General features: G+C 39.3%; 1 protein-coding gene across 1 annotated transcript in view; it reads left to right on the top strand.

The window, feature by feature from the left end:
* Positions 1 to 24,226, top strand: part of Cacna2d3 (calcium voltage-gated channel auxiliary subunit alpha2delta 3) — a 929,381-nt gene that overhangs the window by 216,217 nt on the left and 688,938 nt on the right. Inside the window, exon 3 of the mRNA XM_048355814.1 lies at positions 17,965 to 18,081. Within this exon, the coding sequence (XP_048211771.1) occupies positions 17,965 to 18,081 (117 nt within the window). The remainder of the gene's footprint in view (positions 1 to 17,964; positions 18,082 to 24,226) is intronic.

Genomic DNA, 24,226 nt, shown 5'->3' with positions numbered 1-24,226 from the left:
TGTTCTTGTGCCAGTACCAAGATGTTTTTATTACTATAGCTTTGTAGTACAATTTAAAGTTTGGTATTGATATTCCTCCTCCACTGTTCTTTCTACTTAGGATTGTTTTTGCTATTCGGGACTTTTTATTATTCCATATGAATTTCTGAATTGCTTCCTCTATTTCATTGAAGAATGATGTTGTGATATTGATGGGTATTGCATTGAATTTGTAGATAGCTTTTGGTAATATTGCCATTTTTACAATGTTAATCCTCCCAATCCAGGAGCATGGGAGGTTTTTCCGTTTCCTTAGTTCTGCCTTAATTTCCTTTTTAAGTTTTTAAAGTTCTCATCATAGAGCTCTTTCACTTCTTTGGTTAAGTTTATTCCTAGGTATTTTATGTTATTTGAGGCTATTGCAAAAGGTGTTGCTTTCCTGATTTCAGCCTTGCTGTTCAGGTTGTTAGCATAAATAAAAGGCATTGATTTTTGAGGATTTATTTTATATCCTGCTACTTAGCCAAAGTTTTGGATCAGCTCTAGTAGTTGGGAATAGAGTCTATGAGGTTCTTTAGGTATAGGATCATGTCATCTGTGAAGAGAGAAAGTTTAACTTCATCTTTTCCTATTTGGATCCCCTTTATTTTTTCTTCTTGCCTAATTGCTCTGGATAGGAATTCTAGTACTATGTTGAAGAGGAGAGGAGAGAGTAGACATCCTTGTCTTGGTCCTCATTTTAAAGGGAATGCCTTTAGCTTTTCACCATTTAGAATTATGCTTGCTCTTGGTTTGTCATAGACTGCCTTTATTACATTCAGGAATGTTTCCTGGAATCCCAGTTTTTCCAGGGCTTTTATCATAAATGGGTGCTGGATTTTATCAAATGCCCTTTCTGCATTTAGGGATATAACCATGTGATTCTTTACCTTGCTCCAGTTGATGTGGTGGATTACTTTAATTGACTTGCATATATTGAATCAACTTTGCATCCCTGGGATGAATCCAGTTTGATTATGGTGTATGATTTTTTTTGATGACTTGTTGAAGTCGGTTGGCCAGAATTTTGTTGAGGAGCTTTGCATCGATGTTCATCAGGGGGGTGGGTCTATAGTTCTCTTTCCTTAAGGTGTCCCTATCTGATTTTGGGATTAGTGTTATGCTAGCATCGTAGAATGTGTTTGGTAGTGAGATTTTACTCTCTATTTCATTGAAGAGTTTGAGGAGTGTTGGTGTGAGATCTGTTTTGAAAGCTTTGTAGAATTCCGCTGCGAATCCATCTGGACCTGGGCTTTTCTTGGAAGGTAGATCACTTATTGCAGTTTCAATTTCATTGCTGGATATGGGTCTGTTCAGTAGATTTATGCCCTCTTGGTTAAGTTTGGGCATGTCAATTTTTGTTAAGAATTTGCCCATTTTTTCCAGGTTCTCAAATTTGTTGGCATATAGGTTTGCAAAGTAGTCCCTTATTATATTCTGGATCTTTGTTGTTTCTGTGGTGACGTTACCTGTTTCATCTCTGATCTTGTTTATTTGGTTGTATTGTCTATGTTGTTTGGTTATTGGTCAGGTTTGCTAGGGGTTTGTCTGTATTGTTAGTTTTTTCAAAGAACCAACTCTTTGTTTTGTTGATTCTTTCTATGGTTTTTCTGGATTCCAAGTCATTTAATTCTTCTCTGATTTTAATTATTTGCTTCCGTCTATTGGCTTGGGGTTAAGCTTGTTGCTCTCTTTCAAGGAGTTTGAGTTGCTTTGTTAAGTTGTTGAATTGAGATTTCTCCAATTTGTTGATGTGGGCACTCAGGGCTATAAATTTTCCTCTGAGTACTGCCTTTGCTGTGTCCTAGAGGAGCTGGTAATTCATGTGTTCATTTTGGTTTAGTTCCATAAATATTTGAAATTCTGTTCTGATTTCCTCGATGATCCATTGCTTGTTCAGCAATGTATTGTTGAATCTCCATGAGTTGTGGAGTTTTCTTTGGTGGCCTTTGGCGTTGAGCTCTAGTTTTATTCTGTTGTAGTCTGAGAGAATGCAAGGGGTGATTTCAATGTTTCCGAATTTGTACAGGTTTGCTTTGTGCCCTAACTTGTGATCTATTTTGGAGAATGTTCCATGTGCTGCTAAGAAGAATGTACATTCTGGTGTAGTTGGATGGAATATTCTATAGATGTCGGTTAAGTCTAGATGGTCTATGCAGTTGTTTAGTTCTGAGGTTTCTTTGCTCAGTTTTTGAGAAAGGTTACTCTTGAATATGTCTCCCCTCTTCCAGAGAAACCTGCATTCTACTGCCTTACTATGGGGGACCCCTGAGTCTCTGTGTGTTTGTGGGGTGGCTCTAGAGATGTCCTACCTTAGATATAGTTGCCTTCCTCATTTTGGTGGTCTGAAACAGCTGTTTTGTTCTTAAGCTTCTTTGGGAAGCTTAAAATCCTTATATCAGATGATCTCTCATGTTGGGAAAAATGAAGTATATTTATGATACTACAGTTAAAAAGATATATAAGAACATAAACTGAAGTTCAAAGTGATGATATAGGAGCAAGGTGTGACATTTTTGTATTCTATTTGTTTATATCTGCCATCTGGCAGTCTCTCTACAGTGAGGACATGTTTGCTTATATTATAAGAAAAATACATATTTCCTGTCAAATATTTTAGGAGTATTATTGGGGAAGGTTAGGACATGGGTTCTAGAACCAGCCTGCCTATATTTGAGTCCTGCCCCTACCTTTCTGTTTATCTCTATCCTAGGCTTTAATTTTTCCATTTAAAAAGCAATCATTAACTGTTAGAGAAATGAGAAAATTTATACAAAATTCTGCTACTATACCCTGCCTGATGTTTGGAATTTTGTTGTGGTCTTTCCAAGCATCTGTGTTTTCCCTTTATTGAGGGCTCTAATTATAAACAATGTGCTTATATAATATACAGCCTTACTTGGCATTATTTCATGGTCAGTTTTCTGTGACATTACACAGTTGTATAGACATTGGCTGAGACAGTTTTCAACACAGTACTATGGTAGCTGTAGACAAAGGCTACAGCTGTTGATGGGCTGTTTAATTGATGTCTCTAGTAAAAACCCAAGCCAATCAACTTCCTTTTAGCACATTGTGAGACATTTTATATCAGAGATTGGTAAATTTCTTTGAACTTGACACTTTATGTATTTTTAACCACAGAAATAATAGATGAATGTGTGTTCTTTATGTAGAATTCTAATTAATTGTGGAGAATTCCAGTAATGAGTATACATAAAGAGGGGAAAATAGTTTCGTTAATTAATTAATTATATTTTATGGCCCTGGACTTAAATAAAATGTTTTAAGTTTAGTGTTTACCCTTTATTGATTAGAGAAACCAGCATTTATTGGCAGAACACTCAAAAAATTATGTTATAATGTACACTAACAAAGCAAAACTACATAGAAGTAGAATCCCTTGTTTTGGGACATGCCCCAGGTCTGATTTATGTGCTTACTGTCTTAAAACTTTAAATCCTACCATAACTATATATGAATGATCAGACATTACACATGATCTATAGATATTGGCTAGCAATTTTGATGAGTATTTTGAATCCTAATGAATCAGTGTGAATCCCTTGACACTACTGGCATTGCAGCTGACACTTTTGTACCCTCATCCCATCCTGGTTGATACAAGTGTGTCTGTGCTATTGTTTATCAGGACTTTTGCTCATGGTAGCACTTACCAGTAGGTTTGGTCATTTAGTGCACTACTGAAAAAATACTCACATTTTTACCCCCAAATTTAAATTTTAAACATTTGAAACACTCCGTTTTAGTGTTATTGGTTTACTTCTTATATGTTTTAATTTTTTCATTCACTGGTATTGGAACTAGGAAATTGAAAGGGAATACAAAAATTGAGAGACACTGGGTAAAAAAAAGACAAACAACTACAAAAGCAATACTTGCAAAACTGTTTGGTGTAAGTGAACTGAACACCTCAGGGGGGAAAGGGCAAGGGGGAGGGGGGAGGGGGGTATGAGGGACAAGGTAACAAAGAGTACAAGAAATGTATCCAATGCCTAACGTATGAAACTGTAACCTCTCTGTACATCAGTTTGATAATAAAAATTTGAAAAAAAAAGAATAAAATAAAAAAAAATCATCCATGTGCTTTACTAGATACCAGAGAAGCCAGTGTTACACCATCTCCAGCAAATCCCTGTGTTGAAGGCATAGCATAGCATAACATAGCAGTACAATAATAAGACTACTGATGAAGGCAAGTGCTGGAGGCTCATGCCTGTAATCCTAGCTACTTAGGAGGCTGAGATCTGAAAATCACAATTCAAAGCCAGCCCGGGTAGGTAAGTCTGTAAAACTTATCTTCAGTTAACCACCAGAAAAACTGGAAATGGTGCTGTGCCTCAGAGCGGTAGAGTGCTAGCCTTGAGCAAAAAGAGCTTAGGGAAAGTGCCCAGAGTTGAGTTCAAGCCCCTCAACTAAAAAAATATGTGGATGAATGGGTAGACTTCCTTGTAGTTTTCTAAATGCACTCTAGGAGCAAAATATATTGGTACTGTGGTAATGTTATGTGTGTGCATGTCAGAAAAGGACTTAGTTATGTACTCTGATTCTCCAAACTGTTGCAGAAAAATCCTTATCTAGAGAGTGGTGTGTGGACTTTTCTGAACTCACCTTGATTCATTATCTTTCAGGATCCCAGATATGTGAGGAATTTACTGTTCTGGTCATTCCCTAGGTTCTGTAAAGAGAGGCAATCTCGAGTTCTGGGCTCCTGAATGGCCAGTGAGCTGCTTCTTCCCCCACCCCCTTTCTTCTTCTTAATCTTCATTTTCATCTTAGTTATATCTTCCTCGTCTTTTTCCTACCCTCCTTCTCCTCTTCCTCCTTCTTCTTCTTTGTGCTAGTATTGGGCCTTGAACTCAGGGTCTTTCACTCTTGCTTGGCTTTTTCACTCAAGGCTGGCGCTCTACCACATGAGCCATTTCTCCACTGGCCAGTGAACTTCAGGTGGTGTTGCATCGGGCTGTCCTCACAGTGGCTGGGATCTTGGAGAGACTTACTGGCTTGAAATCATTGCTGTTTCATCAACCCATCCTTTTATGGAGGCCAGAGCTGTGCCTGGTTGAAGGGTTTGCATGTAGATGCCCAGAAGAACTGCTTAGCATATCACAGGCTTCTGGGAGACATGAACATGTGTTAGCCTCTGTCTTATATCTTGATGTCCTCACATAATGATGAATGAGGAGAAAGGTATTTAGAGACATTTTGTATCTGAGCCCCAGTGGCTTCAAAGAAATGGACTCAGTGGGAGGTTTTCACATAGAGCTCTCAGATCTCTGGCTTTTCTTAACAAATGAACAAATGATCAGGAAACCATGGTGTGCTCCTTGCCCCTACCCCAACATAAAGATCAGAAGCCAAAAAGTGATCAATTTCTTAAGATGGGACAGAAACTCTCCAGTCTGCTGCAGACCCCAGGCTAGCTCAGTTCTCTCACCTGATAGGACTGTGCTTGTAGGCATTGGAGTTAGCAGTTCTGTAGTGCCCTACTTCTAAATTCCTTTTTTTATTCTACCACCACAATTGCAAAGGTATTAGGAAAACAACGTTTGTAGTGGGCTTGGTGAACTGTCAAAAAAACCCATTTCATTCTGAAGTTGGTGACACCTACTATTTTAGGTTTCCAAAAGCTATTTTTGCATCTTAGTATATAGGGTGAGGCAGTCCTAATGTGATGCTTGAATTCTAGGGGCTCTTCATGAGCATGGAATTGGAGAGTTTCCTGATGCAAACTCACAGAGAACATGGGGCCCCTGTGAGTAATGTGGAGCAAGTGGGTGTTTGAATAAAGGAGGCTATTTTTCAAAGCCTTTGAAGACAAAAGGTAATACTGCATATACTGGTATTAGAACTAGGGAAGGGAAAGAGAATATCAAAATCAAGAGATAAAGATAAAAAGACCCCAAAAGCAAATACTTACAAAACCATTTGGTGTAAACCAACTGAACAACTCACGGGGGGAGGAGGCAAGGGGAAAGAGGAAGGGGGAGGGGGAAAACGAGGGAGAAGGTAACAAATTGTACAAGAAATGTACCCACTGCCTTACATATGAAACTGTAACCCCTCTGTACATCACTTTGACAATAAATATTTTTAAATAAAAATAAAAATTATTAAAATAAAAATTATTTAAAAATAAATTTTAAAAAGTAATTCTGGATCAAAATCTTTCCAATCTTTTCATTGAGGAAGCTTTGCACTAGGAGAAGGGAGACTCACCTCTGCTTTTCAGTAGAGGGAAGGTGGGTTAATAAGAGTTTGCCAAGCACCATCTCTCTGTGTCTCTTCACATGCACAGTAAGGAGCTGGGGAGCTTTGCTGCACATTCTTGCCTCTGTATTCATTTTGGAGTTGACAGAGTTAAAAATTCATTCAGATGCAAGGTCCTAACACTCATTCCAGCTTTTGGCACTGTAACTACAGAAACCGTTTGAACAGCTGCAAATAGTATTGGCTGTAAGCTTGTTATGGATCTTGCAGACTCATTCATTGATTGCCTTCGATTTTCCAGGACACGTGAATATAGAATTAAAAAGACTTTAGTTAAGCCAATTAATGTTTGTGGTGCCCGGGCAACTAATACCTTGTGCTAGAGAAGGTCATTGATGTTAGCAGTTTTATTTGTGCTGGAATTAAGGAAATCAGGCAAAAGGTCTAAGAATTGTTTTTAATGTGTTCCTTTCTGTGTTGCAACACGTTAGCCTTTAACCTCTGAATCAGACCATAATTACACATACAAGTGATTGATTCATATTATCCTTTCTGTAGCTTGTGACCTGATTGCACCAGCTCAAGTATACATTGGGAAAACTGTTCCCAGACAGGTTTTAACCTGAGGTTCCATTGAGCTACAGTTTGTCAGATATTTAAACTGAGCTGTGGGGCCTAGGCTCTGGGGCCATGCTGTTCGATTTCAAATCATGGCTCCTCTGGTGGTTTGTGTTCCCTGTCCTGTCCCCTTGGGTTGTGTGGCTACTTTTACCAGAGTACAGGGACAGAATTAATGTGTGTTACCTTAGGATAAGTAGTTCAAGAAGCAGGCATGTCCTCTCAGCCCCCTCTTCTCATATTTGCCGACCTGAGCATAGAGCATAGCCTCATGATGGACTGCTCAGTTGTGATGTGGGAGCTAGTCCGATCATCAGAAATCCACCTGCCATGGGACAGTTAGGTGAACAAGAAATATACCTCTGTTTTGTTAAGCCATTAATATGCTGGAACATTTTGTGTTATGGTAGCTAATGTTTCCTTATCTAATAAAACTCTTGCTCGTTGTGTGGCTTTGGGTAAGGGACTTGATTTCTCTGTGTCTCAAGTCTCTCAGTTTTAAATATGGGAATTAATACCTACTATGCCCAAAGCAATTGCTTGGTGACTCCCAGCTGCTCTTATTAGTGATAAATTATTGCTGTTTCTCTTTCTGTTCTTCAGGGAGGAGAAAGGAGGAATTGTGTGCAATTGGGACTTCACAGAAATGTATTTGAAAGAAATAGGCTATACCCTGTACCCTGTGGTACAGGCTATGTGAAGTAACATGTATGGTTTGCATTTTGGCTGTACTTAAATTTGTTGGTGGACAGGAAAGACCCTTGTCAGTGTCACAATGAGATTGTTTTCTACCATACATGGGCCTGTGATCATGGCTTTGGCTTGTGGTGTTGTGGTGTGTGGCCATTAGATATTCTCATTTCAGAGCCTTGGGTTCCTATACAACAATCCAGAAAATGCTCAGTAATTGGAGGAGTTTCACTTGGCTTGTCTAATAAGCATTGGGACTTTCTGTTTTGTCAGTGACAGATGAATTCCATTTTGAAGTACCATGTTAGGAGGTCACACTAGGGCAAAGATGGTTCTATCCACTGCTGGTCTAGCCACTTGCTTTATATAAAACAGGGATATTATGCAGTATTCTCACTTATTTTATCACCACAGAGCTAAAATTCATCAGTAGTTTCTGTCCAGTTGACTGTGTTGAACAGTAAAAGCTTATGAGACTTATCACCATGAAAAAAAGGCAAGTATATACTGAAGAACAGGGAGAGAAGAGATAGCCATCTTTTAATTCAAGAGCTGCCAATCTGGAAGTCATACACATCTGTCAAAGACCACCCAGTGCAAAGCCTGCAGCCCTGAGGGGCAGCCTTCCTTGAGCACTGTGATTTGGTAGCTCTAGTCAGCCAGCTGGTAATGCACAGTCCAGGGGCCTTGGGCTGAGAATTCACATGAGTCTTATGATGATCATGTGCTCTGTGGCACATGCCTGGAAGCACCTTGAGATGTCATTGAGACCATGCATTCTTTTACCTAGCTAGGAAACATGACATGGGAACTCACCTTCATTCACTGCTGGTCTGTTTTTATGCTGCTCACCCTGCAGAGCAGTCACTTCTTATAAGGAATATTTCATGGCCTCCACCCAGAACAATTAAGTGCTGATTTGTTCCCAGCTTCCTCTCTACTTGTTGTTTGGGTTGTTATCCTGTGCCTTCTCCTCATCTCTCTCCCTCATTCCTAAACAGTCTCTGCTTCTCTGATGTACACTGCCTCTTGTTCTTGTGACTTTGACAAAGTGCAATTACTTTCCTCAGAGTTCACTTAATGTGCAAGAGGACATGAGCAGTGGGTGTTCTGACTTTGACAACACTTGAGTAGCATACCTGTATGGAATAGAATTGTTCACCCAATATGGCATGCATCATGTTTGGGAGCAAACATCCTTCTGGATCCCATGAAGTGAATTAGTTTTGTTGTTACTGTTAAGAAATGTTCTGAACATCGGCTTAAAAGATTTGGAATTGTATTTACTCGAAAACATAATTGCTCTGAAGTATTGTATATTGAAGTGACACTTATGTATGCAATAATTGAGGTGAGAAGAATACTAAGCACATTTATGTCATAATAAGAAAATGACACTGCCTATAAAGAGAGACCCACAAATTATACATGATTAGTCTGCAACAGCTTCAGTAATGTATCTCTAAACTGTCACACCTTCTCTATACAAATGTAGACTTAGAATAACTAGATTCTACTAGAAGAGAGCCATCCCTAAAATTTACTGCTGAGAACCAGTTGGAGCTCTGTGAATGCATGTGAAAAATGCCACTGCCTAGAGTAATCTTTGGAGCTAGTTGGATGGGAGGTTGTGAGTGTTGAATGAGAGTTTCTGCCATAACCTGCTACCATGTTTTGAGTACTTTACTCTATTTAGCAACCTGCTGGGCCTGTCACATATTTTACCCAATTTAGTTGTTCCAAGAATAGAGAGGAAGCTGGTCCTTCCCACTTCACCAGAAATGGAAGGCAGATGGAAGCAAGGAAACAGGGTTTTCACTTCATAATCTGGCTGGAGAGTCCTTAGTCTTAGTTTCATGCCAAACTGCCTAGCAGGTGCATATTGGTGATCCTTCTCTAATTTGAGTCCTATAAAATTATTGAAAGCTAAGCAGGGTTCAGTTGTCAGGCTCCAAATCAATAAGTTACATTGTATCACAACTGCCATGCATTCTTTCTTATTAACCTGTCATAGTCAGCTGTCTTCACTAGGAATCATACATGGGGGACAGGGGCAGAGGAGCGCCACTTCACTCTGCTGGAGAGGCATAAAGTTTATAGTTCATATGCCACCTAAAGACAGCATATCCTGCCTCTGGTTACTTTAGCTGCTTTATGGTGGCGTGCAACTGTCTCATGACAATAATAGTGTCCTTTCATAGACTACCGGGATCCTTCATGTACACAATTACAGATGGTGTATAATGACCCCTTTTCCTGGAAGTTTAGCTAGCCTCTCATTTTCAGACCCTCTCTTAGACTCTGTGATGACCAGTCATTGCTGGGGTGGAACAGCAACAGTCTTACATCTGGCAGAAGTGACATACCTGCATGCCACACAGAATTGGTAAGAGTTCACACTTACATTTGGATGATCCATGAAGTTCTAGTTTAACTTATTTATTACTTATTTATTCTTTTAAAAATTATTTTTAAGTATCTGTACAAAGGGGCTTCAGTTTACCATGTCAGTTTATGAGTACAGTGCACCTTCATCAATGTCACCCCTCTTATTATTCTCCCTGATCTCTCTCAACTTCATCCTTCCCCTCAGTTTACTTGGTTCTGTTTTCCTATGTGTACATTGAATATTATTACTGCATTTGTCCATGATCCACTCATCTACTCCTTATTACTCAGTAAATAAAACCAATCAATACTGTCTTTGTACCCCAAGAGAACTATATATATTTGCCAATATATCACACCCCAACTCTCCATGCCCACATCCTGAAGCCTGGAAACTTAAAAATATTGGCTTAATGAACAAAAGTAGCAATAATTCTGATCTAAATTTCTTGTTTTGGTTCTTGTAAGCAGAAACCTTAGTTAAAGGATTAATTTAATGTATTTATTTTTTGCACTGGAGCTGTTTTAAAGCTAAAAGAATGAGAATAAGATAGAAAATTGAATCTTAAAAATTTTTTATTGTATTTTATTGTACAAGTAATGTATAGAGAGGTTACAGTTTAATATGTAATGAGTACATTTCTTGTAGGATATTGTTACCTTCTCCCTCATTTTTCTCCCACTTTCCTTCCTCTGGCTCCTCTCCCCCAGTTATAAAGTTCATTTCCAACATAATGTCTTGAGAGTATTGCTGTTGCATTGATTCACCCTTTATCTCACCATTTTGTTAAACCCCTTTCCTTCCCCAAATCAGATAAATGCACATACAAGACACAGGGTACTAAAATAAAAAACAGTGAAAACAGGGGAAAACCAAAGGAAAAAATGAAAGAAATAAAGAAATAACTATGCACAGTACATTAAGAACAAAAAACAAAAATAAAAAACCCTCTTGTTTCCATATCTTGGAATTCATTTCAATTAGTATCATTTTATGTGGTCATATATACATAGCTATTGTTCAACATCTCTGTCCATAAAAGAAATGAAAATCAAAACTACATTGAGATTCCATTTTACCCCAGTTTGAATGGCCATTTTCAAGAAAACAAATAATAACAGATCCTGGCACGGATGTGGCCAAAAGGGAACACTACTGCACTATTGGCGGGAATGTAATCTTGTTCAACCACTCTGGAAAGCAGTATGGAGGTTCCTCAAAAGACTGAACATAGACCTCCTCTATAATCCAGTAATTCCACTCCTGGGCATTTACCCAAATGATCACAAACAAGGCCACATTACTGTGTTCTAGCACAACTATGTTAATTGCAGCATTAGTTATCATAGCCAAGATATGCGAGCAACCCAGATGTCCCTCAGTAGATGAATGGATCAAGAAAATGTGGTACATATACATAATGGAATTATATGCTTCCATCAGAAAGAATGACATTGGCCCATTTGTAAGGAAATAGAAAGACTTGGGAAAAAATCATATTAAGGGCTGAGAATATGGCCTAGTGGCAAGAGTGCTTGCCTCGTATACATGAGGCCCTGGGTTCGATTCCTCAGCACCACATATACAGAAAATGGCCAGAAGTGGCGCTGTGGCTCAAGTGGCAGAGTGCTAGCCTTGAGCAAAAAAGAAGCCAGGGACAGTGCTCAGGCCCTGAGTTCACAGCCTAGGACTGGCCAAAAAAAGAAAAAAAAATCCTATTAAGTGAAGTAAGCGTAACCCAAAGTAATACAGACTCCATATTTTCCCTCATTTGTAATAATTAATATATGTCTAGGATAGTCCTAGCAGAGGATGGCAATAGATCATGACCATATAAAATGATGCTAATTGAGAAGATTGAATCTTAACATGGAAATGGGGCTCTTCAATTTCTGTATAATAAACCACTGGGCTTCCCAGGATCAGGATTAATCAGGGCTCTAGGATTGGGGATTTCAAGGGACTCCAAACCTGAAGATGGGAGAGAGCTGGAGAAGCAGTCCTATTGTTCTCTGGAGTCTTCAGCGTTGAAGGATGCTCTCAAGACTGTCACTTGGGAGTAGACAGATCTTTGTGTTAATGTAACTTCCCTGGAACCTTCTGCATAGTTCTTGCTTTGTGGTTTAGTGATGCCCATTCCAAAGATTTTATTTTGATTTGATTTTAAAGTTGATTGTTGGTTTGTTGAGAGAATTTCATCAAGAGAGCATATTAAAATGCACCTGTGCCTTGGCTAGTGGGACTTTCTGCATTTGTTCCTTTTGTTCTTTATTGGTACTGAGCAATCTTAACAATCTCCAGAGCTCTTATGCCAATTACTTGTGGTTGGTCAGAAGTCTTCTGACTCTAGTTCCCTCTCTTGGACAATTCCAGGTAACTCAATTGTAGATGTGCAGTTATCATGTAGGAAAAATAAAAGAAACCAAATGTATAAGCAGCATTAGTGTCCTGACAGTGAAGCAGTGCTTTTCTCTTCCTGGTGTTTGTGGGAAATGATCTGGCAAAATAGATGCTGCAGAAATAATGCTTTTCTGTGTCTCCCTTCTCAAGTGATAAATGTTCTTAGCTCATCACAGGATTTCTTGCCAAACGCTGATTCTGCTAACAGAAGGAATGGGAGCCTCAGATGTTCTCTTGTGACAGGGAATACAAAGTTTGTCAGGCTTGCCTTCTTTCTGTGTCATGAATGCTACCAGGTAATTTGCTGGAGCTGTATTCTGCTTAGACCCTTGGCTAAAGCCACAGGCTGCCTTGATCAGTCATTTCTAGCTATTGCTCTGAGCTAAGGAAGGCAGAGGGAGGAATATTGGCAGTATCTACCACCCTGTCAGAAGGCATGGCTGGTTACACAGAACTCACTAGAATCCTTTGAAGCAGATGCAGCAAGAAAGAAGAATAAGGGAGCACTAGGATTTCGGTGGCCCGTATGCTGAGAACACACATAATAGCAATCCCAAAGAGACTGCAGAGCAGCACTGGAAGGTGGACATCCATGTGCCTGGCATTCAGAGTGAGGATCTTGAGGCTCAGGAGGTTAAAAGACTTCCTTGAAGTGTCAACCAGCCAGCGCACACTGCTGCTGTGGGTGAACATCAATCCTCTTGAAGTCTCTTGGAAGCCTACTTCTCATCCTTTGGTCTCATTGCCCTGAACTGTAGAAACTCCATCCAGGCTGTCTCTGTGGACTCTATTCATATTCTGAGCTTTCTCAAAGCATCTAATCACCAGTCCCTTCTCACTATAAGCTCCCCTTCAATGGCTCCAGAAGTTCATTATCTCTACATCACTCTCCCATTTACCCAAACATGGATAAGGTCTCATCTATAATCATAGCATTTCACTGCCTCATCTCTCATGACTTGCTTCTCCTTAGCTGTGTCTATGCCACTGAAGTTTTTTCCAGCACCAAGCAGCCTTTCATCTTTGCATATTCCTACCTGCTACTTTCTCTACCTGAAATACTCATCCTCAACGGTGTCTCCAACTTTCCCAGCCTCATCAATCTTCAAGACTCTGTTAGAATGGTAGCCACTGCCTTGCTCACCCTAGTCAGGTTGAGCATTTTGCTCATTAATCTCTTCAGGGCATGCTAACCAGGGAACAGAGGCTTCCCTAGACTTGACCCTACCTGTCATCACATGCATGGTTTCCAGTAGCCAGCTTGACATATCAGAGACTCCAAACAGTTTGTAGGACAAGCAAATGGAACATTCAGTCCAACCAGATCCACTCAGTCTCTTCTGGGTGCACAATGATCTCTTCTACTTGTGTCTCCCACTTATGTGCCATTACAGGACCTCACATTTACCCAACTCTGTTATGGCTGAGGGGTAGCCAGCATATCTGAAACAGAAGTAATAACTGGTGTAGACTTTAAGCAATAGAGAGAAAGATCCTCTGTTGCCTGCATAATTATGTGGGGAGGCCCACGCTCCCTCGCCCCAGAAGGAGGAGTGAGCAGCTTGTCTTCCAGGCCTTTTTTTCTTTCTTTTTTTTTTTGGCCAGTCCTGGGGCTTGGACTCAGGGCCTGAGCACTGTCCCTGGCTTCTTTTTGTTCAAGGCTAGCAGTCTGCCACTTGAGCCACAGTGCCACTTCTGGCCGTTTTCTGTATATGTAGTGCTGGGGAGTTGAACCCAGGGCCTCATGTATACGAGGCAAGCACTCTTGCCACTAGGCCATATCCCCAGCCTTCCAGGCCTTTCTTGGTGCCTTGGAGAAATGGGCCAGGTTGTAGCCACATGCAGCAGTGGAGTGATTCCATCTCATGGAGTTTCCAGGGACACATTCAAAGTATTTGTTTCTCTCCATTTGTACTGTTCAGAGTGGTATATCCTCCTTCGTGGCCTACTTTCTAGTTTTCCATCTGAGGCCCTGTGGAGGGCAGAAGTGACTGCTGGGACCTCACTTATGATCAGACCACATGGCTTTTGCCTTCTTGGAGGTGCCTTGTCAGCTGCATAGCCCTTGTTCACTGGTGACATCTTTAGTTCTTGGTATTTGGCTTGCAGTCTAAGTTGCTACTGGCTACAAAATCCATGGGATAGTGATTTTGATGGCAGGGAAATGGGCTCTTTAAAACAAGTTCTCAAAGTTTGGACTGTCAATCATCTACACCTCTGCTCCCAAGTTCAAAAGTCTGAGCAATTAGAGGTCAGGTGCAAGCTTAAAACCTTCCAGGAACTGCTTGACTTTCAGTGGCCACCTAAACCTAGGCGGGTCTCAGCTCCCAACCATACACTGTGATGCTACCAACTCTCAGGATAGCAAGGAAGACCAGACAGATTGATATGTGTAAAGCTCCCAGCACTGTGCTGGCTGGTGGTGTGCTCAGGACTGATTTTACTGACTTCCTTAGGCTCTGGTAAGGAAGGCAAATTGCTTAATTGCATAGATTCTGATTTGGAATATATTCTCCTAAAGAAATTTCTTTAGTAGGAACCTATATTTTACACTAAATAAAACTACAATTTTCATATTTTCTAATTTTTACAATAATAGAATATTATAAAATGAGAAAGTATAGTTGAGCAAAAAGAAGAAAGAAAAAAATAATTTGTAACTATACAGCCTGTTGTAATTGGCACATTCCTCTTAGTGCTGTCTGTGTGTGCATGCGTGTGTGTACATATGTGCAGATTGAAAGCAAAATAAGTAAGATTATTATCTATAGTAGTAGTATAGTATAGTAAGATTACTATCTATAATGTTTTATAATATACCTTCTTGTTTCCTACATTACTTTGCACAGTTAGAGCTGGTTATATGAATTCTGTTGTACTATTATAGATCACTCTACTTAGTTGCTGCAGGTCAAATTGCTTGTTTTCCTCCTATACATATATTTTTAATGGTTTTGATATGCATTATCATTCTAGGTCACCAAAGGCTTTGGTTTATAAATGAATGTCATTGGGTTACATTCCTTGTTCTTTGAAATCTTTTGATTCCAATAAAGAGAAACATTTCCTCTTCAGAATAAGGTACCATGTAGTTCTGAACTCGTTTCAGCAGGCATTAACACAGCTTGCGAAGGCACAGTATTTTCTATACATGGTCTAACTTTCCCAGGGTGGTAAGAAAGTAATATATATTTGGCCCATTAGCACCAAAGACCTGTTGACACAAGTGCTAAAGTTGCAGAACTCAGGCTAGAGGAAGGATGGGGCTAGTTAGCTGTTGGGTTTGTCCAAGATCTGGATCCTTTACTGGCTTGGCAGAGAGTTTTGGACTGTGATTAGATACTGTGTCTACCAGTCCTGCCAGGATACTAACAACCCTCCATGAGGTCAGTGGCTCTTTTACACAGAGCAGGTTCAGGAGATGAGCTACACAGGAAAATCTCATTGAAAACTTGGGAGAAAGTCAGAGTTAAATAAATAATAGATACTATCAGAATATCAAGGCCCAATATAAACACCAAAAGGTTTAGGTGGTCACAGTGAAATTCATCTTATTTTACTTTCTTTTAAGCTTCTGTCTGATTATTTGAATTCACAGAATCGCTTAGGATAGATTCATTTCACTAGCTCCATAAATATGAAGTCAACATTAATTTGTTTTTCTTTTGAATTCCTGATAGTGAATCAGCCTGGCCCCTGGCCACCCACCCATCCACCGACCCATCCACCTATCCTTTCATCCCTTCATCCATCCATCCATCCACCCATCCATTCATGCACCAACCCATCCACCCACCCATCCCCAATCTCCCTACCTCCCTACTTACCGACCTATCTAGCTACCTACCTTTATTGTCTTAGGATCAACTTAAATTTGAGGAACTCCTAGTTCGTAAGCCCCAGTGTCCAATTTAAGGGTCCTATTTTGTGTTCCTGTTCTACCAGTGTCTGGTGGTGGGTGCTGGGAACTCCAATTCTATGGTTCTACCTGCTTGTAGGAGTGAGCACAGGATCTTTCCACCCCAAGGCTAGATTCCCCCAGCTTCACATCCAGGTTTTAGGGATTTCTTTATATTCTTAGGGATTAGAGGGATTCTCTAATTACATTCATTCCTTTCCTTGCAATCTGTCTCCATTCCCCAAACCTTCCTTTGAGAATAGCTGCATGTTGCTTGCATTATGTTGAATTATAATTGTCTAAGAGGACAGGATTTTTGACTTGGATGTAGTGTGTTTTTTGTTTTTTTTTGTTTTTTTTTTTTTTTTTTTGGCCAGTCCTGGGCCTTGGACTCTGGGCCTTGGACTCAGGGCCTGAGCACTGTCCCTGGCTTCTTCCCACTAGAGGCTAGCACTCTGTCACCTGAGCCACAGCGCCCCTTCTGGCCGTTTTCCATATATGTGGTGCTGGGGAATTGAACCTAGAGCTTCATGTGTAGGAGGCAAGCGCTCTTGCCACTAGGCCATATTCCCAGCCCGATGTAGTGTGTTTTGAATGACACATACACGCATAAGCTCGTCCTAGCCTTGTAGTTTCTAATGTTGAAGATAAAGAGTAGGGGGATGGGGAGAAATATAAATTAGTATTTCAAAAATTTTCTTGCATTTTTCATTTAAAAACAATTTTCTTGATAACATAGAACCAAGATGTGTTGTGAACTCCTGTTTTTCCAAAGTGGGAACTGGGGGTAAATAACTCTAATTCAGAGTTTTTCCTGAAAGTGGAATAAGTACATAGCTCCCACTTATTTTAGTTTTCCAGTACTTCAATAACTATATGAACTAATGGATTCATGGAGACATGAAAATTATTTGGACTCCATTTGGAGGATTTCTATTAATATTCTTTCCAGGGAGAGAAAAATGAAAAAATTAATTAAATCAACTTTTGTCTTAGGACTCCTTTACTCTTTTACAAAACTTGAACGATCACTAACAGCTTCTGTTTTTATGGGTTGCCTCAATTGCTGTTTGTCATGTTGGAAATTAAAAGTAAAATTTAAAAAGAAATTTAAAAAATTTAAAAAGTAAAACTCAAAAAGTCAAATCTATTAGGTAAATAACATATTATAAGAAACCAACCATATTTTCCGAAATAAGAAAAATTAGAAGGGTACATTTTCCCTTTCACATTAGCTTAAGAGGTAAAATGTGTCTGCTTCTGCACTGAGTCAAACAGTCATTGGTCAAAATCCATGAAGAAAAGAGATATATGTCTATAAGCTGTTGTAGTGGCCTCCTGATGGGGATGGCAGGACTCTTAGGAGTTTGGGGGTCCATTTGAACTGCTAGTTTAAACAGATCAGTTATCAGAGTATATGTTGTGTTTTAAATGAAAGATTGTGTTTGTGAATGTGAGAGAACTGCGAGTCAAATTTAATAAATGGGAAAACATTCAATGAGCTGAAGGTTATTCTTTTTCTAGGTGCTGGTTAAACTTCAAAGGGATGCTGGATTCAGTTTCCACATTTCTCCTCAGTTGGCTAAATACTTGCAGAATATATCACAACACCCCCAATTCAAATAGAGAAGTCATTTTATTTTTACTTAGTCCTTGTAGGAAATCACTGGTGTGGTGTTTTAGTGTCATATGCCTTTAATGGTTCCCCTCCCTTTTACAGAAATACAAAGAGTATGAAAAAGATGTTGCCATAGAAGAAATCGATGGACTTCAACTAGTGAAAAAGCTGGCAAAGAACATGGAAGAGATGTTTCACAAGAAGTCTGAGGCAGTGCGGGTAAGTACTCCTACTTCTGCTTTGTGTTGCCTGAAAGCACAAAAGGAGCTTCAGGGACAAACACTGATGAGCCCAATTCTCAGATATGAAAGTTGACCATTATTTCAACTATCTCTTCAGTTTGGTAAACCAGAAGTAGTGAGTGGAGCGCAATTGCCTCTATTATGCATAGAGTTGTAGTGCCAGTTTTCCTGTTAGATTTTAAGCCTTCAGTGGAGGGGCACTAATTAAACATTCATAGCAAGATGTCCCCCAACTGCATGACATGCTTGTTTATTTCCCAATGTTATTTAAGGGGACTTGAGTTTCAACTAAGTAGCTATTAAAAATGTAAATAATGATGATGAAAATATGGAACTGAAAATCTCAGTGGGACAAATGAAGAAGTTGCAAGTGATTTTTAACTTTGTTGGAACATGTCTTACAATGTTTGCGTTGACCAGTAATAGCGTCCTGAAATGTCACAGTATTTGCTGGACAAATGGAACTGTAGTACACATGGGCATTTTGGGTTTCCAAGATGGTTTCCAATTTCATTCCTTACTGCCAGCCAAACAGGATATCTTACATTTTAAATTTAGGATATGTAAATGTTGCAGTATCTAGCATCAATTCTATATTGGCACAGAATTATGGCTAAAAATGCAAGCTGAAAAGTCATTTAATTCTAATGTGTACTCGCTTGACTTTCAGCTTTAATAATTTTCTCTGGAATCATTTTATTATAAAGGATAACTTGCTACTTTGGCTTTTCTAAATTTATGTAAGTTATTTCTACCTTAAACTACATAATCCCCCATCTTTGCTTGTTTGCTTGTTTGTTGCACTTTTCCTACTTAAGGATGGTGAGATGTTATCTTATTAAGCAAGAGCAAGAGTTTGACCTGGGTTTAATTGCCTGTGTTGGTCACTCATTATGCTTTGAGTCTCAGAAAAATAGCCTTCATGATCCTTAATTTCTTTATCTGTACAATGGGAAAAACTCACCCAGGGAAGATCTGAGTCATGATTTTGAGCCACATAGCATAGGTCCTGCAAGTAAACATCACTTAGGGAATAAGAGCTGCTGCTAGGCCTGTGCTTACTGTTTAAATAAGACATTGCCTCTCAGTGGAAGCTCTGAAGTGGCTTGGAAGAGTGAAAGCACTTTTATCTATCACAAAAATAGTGTGCTGACAGCCAGCCCTGGAAGCGGCATTGTGGCCTCTGGCATCTTCTGTGTTACTGCCTCGGCAGGGTGGTAGCCATTTATTCACATCTCAGAAGCAGAACCTGGGAATGTAGATAATAACCATCAATTACATTTTTGTTCATAAAATGGACACCTTGGTAAAACTTATTAGAATATATTGCTTGCTTCATTTATTGTTTGTACATAAGAGACTCACTGTAGAAATATTTGTTGTTGAATTTTTAAACAATTTAATGTCCAAAGTCATGGAAGCAGCAGCATCAGTTATGACATACTCACATACCGGAACAATATGCAGCCATTTGAGAAAAAGACACAGTGACACATAGGTCATGATATTTAATTCTAGCATCAATCCTAGGAGTTGTTATCGTGGTCTTAGAGCTGAGCCAGCGCACTGGACAGGATGAAGCCATTTGCCCAAGTTATATGAGAAAGGAACAGCAGAGTTTGCGTTGGCATCCTGACAGCGAGAATGCAGTGCTTCAGTTTGTGTCTGTGCAGTGTTCGGCACAAAGCCTGGCAACCAGACAAAGCCGAGTGAACATTGGCCATTACTTCTGGCTAAGGGTTTTTCCATATTGTGAGCGTGTAATAGTGAAGGAGTCTTGCAGCTGCAGGAAACACCTGGGTAATGACAAGAGGGAACATGAACTGGGTTCATTCTCTTTGTATTACCTAATTTTGAGACCTTTTTTCTTTAAATTCGTGAACTTTTTTTCCTCTTTAGACTATTTGATATGGTTGTTGTGGTTCCTTTGAGAAGAAAAAGAAATTTCTCTGTTTGAATTGAAATGTTCCCAGAATAAAAGCAGCTCAGATTCTTTGTAATGTGTATTTTATGTATTTTAAAATAGACATATAGGCCCTTTGTAAGCATGCCTGATACCATTACAGTGCTATGTGTGCAGCTTGTCTTATCCTAGTCTTTAAAGAGTATTTGTATATCAAGTTGGGATTTTGTCTGGAGAGAATTGAGATGAGCGTGGTCCTTTGTCAGCCATGCAGCTCCATGGCCAGCAGTCAGGAGCCATGTGTCCTTTGGAATGAAATGTTGGTAAATGTTGAAGCTGGAGGAGTAGGGACTGTGACTCTTTTTATATTACATTGGCACCTACTTCTGCAGCAGGAAAGGTTACTGTATTCCTCTGAGATCTGAAAGAACAAAGACCCAAATCCAGATTTGCCCATGACTTGTACTATGGCACCAGAATGCACCATTATGAAACAGGGTGAGCTCCTTTCCCATGATGCCCACTGGATGGCCAGAGGGCCTTGGAGCAGAGCAGAATTTTAAGTTTGTCACAGTGGGTGCACCTGTTCTAGGAATCTTTCATTTCCAAGTCCTGCAGCATTTCTCATCAGATCAGAGGTCTTGGGATCTTTGCTCATCCTTCCTGATGCCAAGCTTTTATCATTCCTTTGTGGTTTATCACTGTGATTCATGAACATATTCAAGGAAAAATGTGGGTCAAAAACAACATGAACTATTACAATCCTCACAGATGTGTATAACATGTCTGAGACTGTTGGTGACAATTTAGAAAGCTCTAATGCTAGCAGGGTGGTCTATTCAGGTAAGTTGAGGTAGTGTTGGGGAAATGAAGGACTGCCCTAGCCCAGCTCTTTAACAAAGCCTGCTGTTAAACAATGCCGATATTTCCTCTTGTCTTTCCTAGCTTGATTTCATCATTTTTCTCCATCATTTTCCCTCAGTGATTAGTTGAATCAGAGTGATTTTATCATGTTCATCCCTGTTTGAATTACTCTCCACCATGTAATTATCCTATCACAGAAAGTCCTATTTTTTTCCCTGTCAGATGTCTGAGGTAAATGTGAAACCTTAAAGTGCCCCAGCCATTACCTAACCCCTGTCATTGGGTTGGTAATGGACTACATATAACTTTTTCAGACTAGCAAATTATAAATAACCTTAGTTTCCATAATTTCCATTAACATAATGGTGCCATCGTTATTGCAGCATTTCTTTACATTTTCTAGCACTCTTTAATGCAATGAGTGGTTTAAATAATTTTTGCAGATCTACTAGGAGGCCAGCTCTAGGTTGTTTGAAACACTAATGCTACCATTTGCTTTTGTGTATTGAAATTGTGCTGAAGGCACCATCTCCCAACGTTTTTGTGCAAACACACTCAGTGCTACCATTCTCTCAATTAAAGTTGCTGAACAGTTTAGCAAGTTTCTCACACCTTTGAATGGAAAAGAAATGGAAACAATTTGCTTTTACTTTATTAGTGTTTCATGGGAGTTCTCTTACATGCTGGATGTGGAAGAAATGAAATGCTCCAGTCTTCTGCCAACACTAGCCTCCCACTGGACCATTCCTAAGTGGCACCTTCTGTCTGTTACAGAAGTCAGAGCTCATCTGGAGTATTGACAGAGGGCAAATTTGACACAGCTCTCCTTTTCCTGAGTTGCTGATGTTGAGAGGAAGAAGCCAAAGGATACATGTTTCATCACCTCGGTTATATAGACAGGCAGCCTTCCATCTTTCCTTTGTCTTTATGATCCAGCCCTCTACTAGGAGTAGCCTGAGCTTTCAATCATCCAAAAGCATCAGCTATGGCTCCAGGGAACTCCCAGGATGGTAGAGCTAAGGGTGTGAGGTTGGAGGAGCAGCTTTTAGAAATGACTGAATAACCAAAGCATCTTGGATTATAGGAAATACATTTTTAGGACAAACTCCAACTCTGCCAGAGAAAGAGTGGTCCAGTCATGTTCCAGTATGATCCATGTAACTTAGAGTTCTAATTATATTGTAGTATTCTCCAGGATTTTTTTTTAATGATCTGTCTGTTATTTTTTTCATTTTGGTCTCTTATTTTATTTCTTTTTTAAAATAATTACTTATTTTTTGTCAAAGTGATATACAGAGAGGTTACAGTTTCATATGTAAGGCTGTGGGTACATTTCTTTTACTATTTGTTACCTCTTTCCTCATTCCCCCTCCCCCTTCCCCTTTCCTTCTCCCTCACTGAGTTGTTCAGTTGGTTTACGCCAAATAGTTTTGCAAATATTGTTTTGGAGTCGTTTGTCTTTTTATCCATTGTCTTCTCAATTTTGATATTCCCTTTCACTTACCTAGTTCTAATACCAGTATATACAGGATCCAGGGTACTCAGATGAGATACAGTGATCCCACGGGGACAACCACAGGAAGGGGATACAAGAGGATCATCAACAAAAGAAGCTATGGTTTCACATGGTGTGTTGGAAGCAATTAAAACAGTGATATAACACTCATTTCCATAACATAGAGTTCATTTCACTTAGCATGATCATGTTCATTAGGGTATAGCTATTGGGCTCTTGTGACCCTCTGCTGTGACTTGCCTAAATCTGTGCTAATTATTCCCTGTGAGGGAGACCATAGAATCCATGTTTCTTTGGGTCTGGCTCACTTCACTTAGTATAATTTTTTCCAAGTCTTTCCATTTCCTTACGAATGGGGCAATGCCATTCTTTCTGATAGAGGCATAAAATTCCATTGTGTATATGTGCCACATTTTCCTGATCCATTTGTCTACTGAGGGGCATCTGGGTTGGTTCCATATTTTAGCAATGACAAATTGTTCTGTGCTTAACATTGTTGTGCAGTGGCTTTAGTGTGGTCTTGTTTGTAATCTTTTAGGTAGATGCCCAAAAGTTCTCCAGGATATTTTTAAAAGGTGAATTGTTCACAGTGGTTTCTGCCCCGAGTTACATGGAACTGCTCTTGGGGCACTGACAGATCTGTCACCATTTCCCTGCCCTCCCCACAATTCTTCCAGTTTCAGCACCAGACATTGATCCACATGACTTTAAATGGTGGGCCATACAGAGTTCAGACGTCCAAAAACTTTAACATGTCTTAGGGAGAGAGAAGGCTGCTAGATAATAGAAGATAGTACCTGTTTTGGTAGCATATCAAACAAAACATTGAGTATCTTACTGTTGAAATTTGTCCCCTCACTCCAAAACCAAATTAAGTAGAAGTGTCTAATAGAATGAATGTCAGATGTCACTGAGAACTTGAAAGATAAATTTAAAAAGGAAGTGTAGCTACACTTAATATACAAAGAGTTTGTTGTTTCAAACCTTAGACAATTTAAGAAATTCCTCCAAACATTTGAAAGCTCATACCTGTAAATAAGCTTAATCCTGTCTCACTTATTTTCAGATTTACATTGATAAAATGATAAATCAGGTACTTCAAAAAAGTGCTTTGCTTAAAAATATAAACTCTTCTTTCTTGTAGAGAGCTAAGGGAAACTAGGTTTTGCATTAATTTTTTCCCCTTTCCTTTACTACCTGCTGTTCATTGTGGAACTGATTCCCATTATAGCTGTACTGAGGAAAGTAATTGCTGTTGTACAGTAATTCAATTTCAGTGCATTCACGCGTCACTTCACCGATAGGGGCTTATCTGGAGAAACCTGGGACTTGAAAGCTTTTTATCGAGAAATTCCACATGCAGCAAGTCGTTTTTTCCTAGGTAACAAATATCAGTATTTGCATTTAATAAACATTTACCTTCTAGGAAATGGATTTTTTTCCCTTACAAAAGAAATTTATGCCACTCTTCAAAAAAGCCAGGGGGTGCTATTAAAGCAACTTTCTTTAGCTGTTTTTATTTATTTTTGGACAGGTGTATGTCCACATATGTAGACTACAAAACACATCTATGTTCCTATGTAAATATATACACTGAAGCTGAGACATCAAGAGTAAAGTAGACTATCAGAAATAGGAGCTAGATGAAGGATTAATAGCTATAGGACTAGGTTTTGGAACTCACTGATCTCCGTAGATATGAGAAATTTTGACAATGATTACTCTTTAAAGGCTAGCCAGTTAATTGGAAATGGTAATAACAATTTTCTGTATGAATTTCTAAGAGGGAATGTTCTTGAAGATGATTAGTCCTTTCTTTTAGATATTAAATTCAAAACG

Source organism: Perognathus longimembris, chromosome 10, assembly GCF_023159225.1.
Source record: "Perognathus longimembris pacificus isolate PPM17 chromosome 10, ASM2315922v1, whole genome shotgun sequence".
NCBI lineage: Eukaryota > Metazoa > Chordata > Mammalia > Rodentia > Heteromyidae > Perognathus > Perognathus longimembris.
The sequence above is the reverse complement of the archived record's forward strand: the minus strand, read 5'-3'. Positions and strand labels throughout refer to the sequence as shown.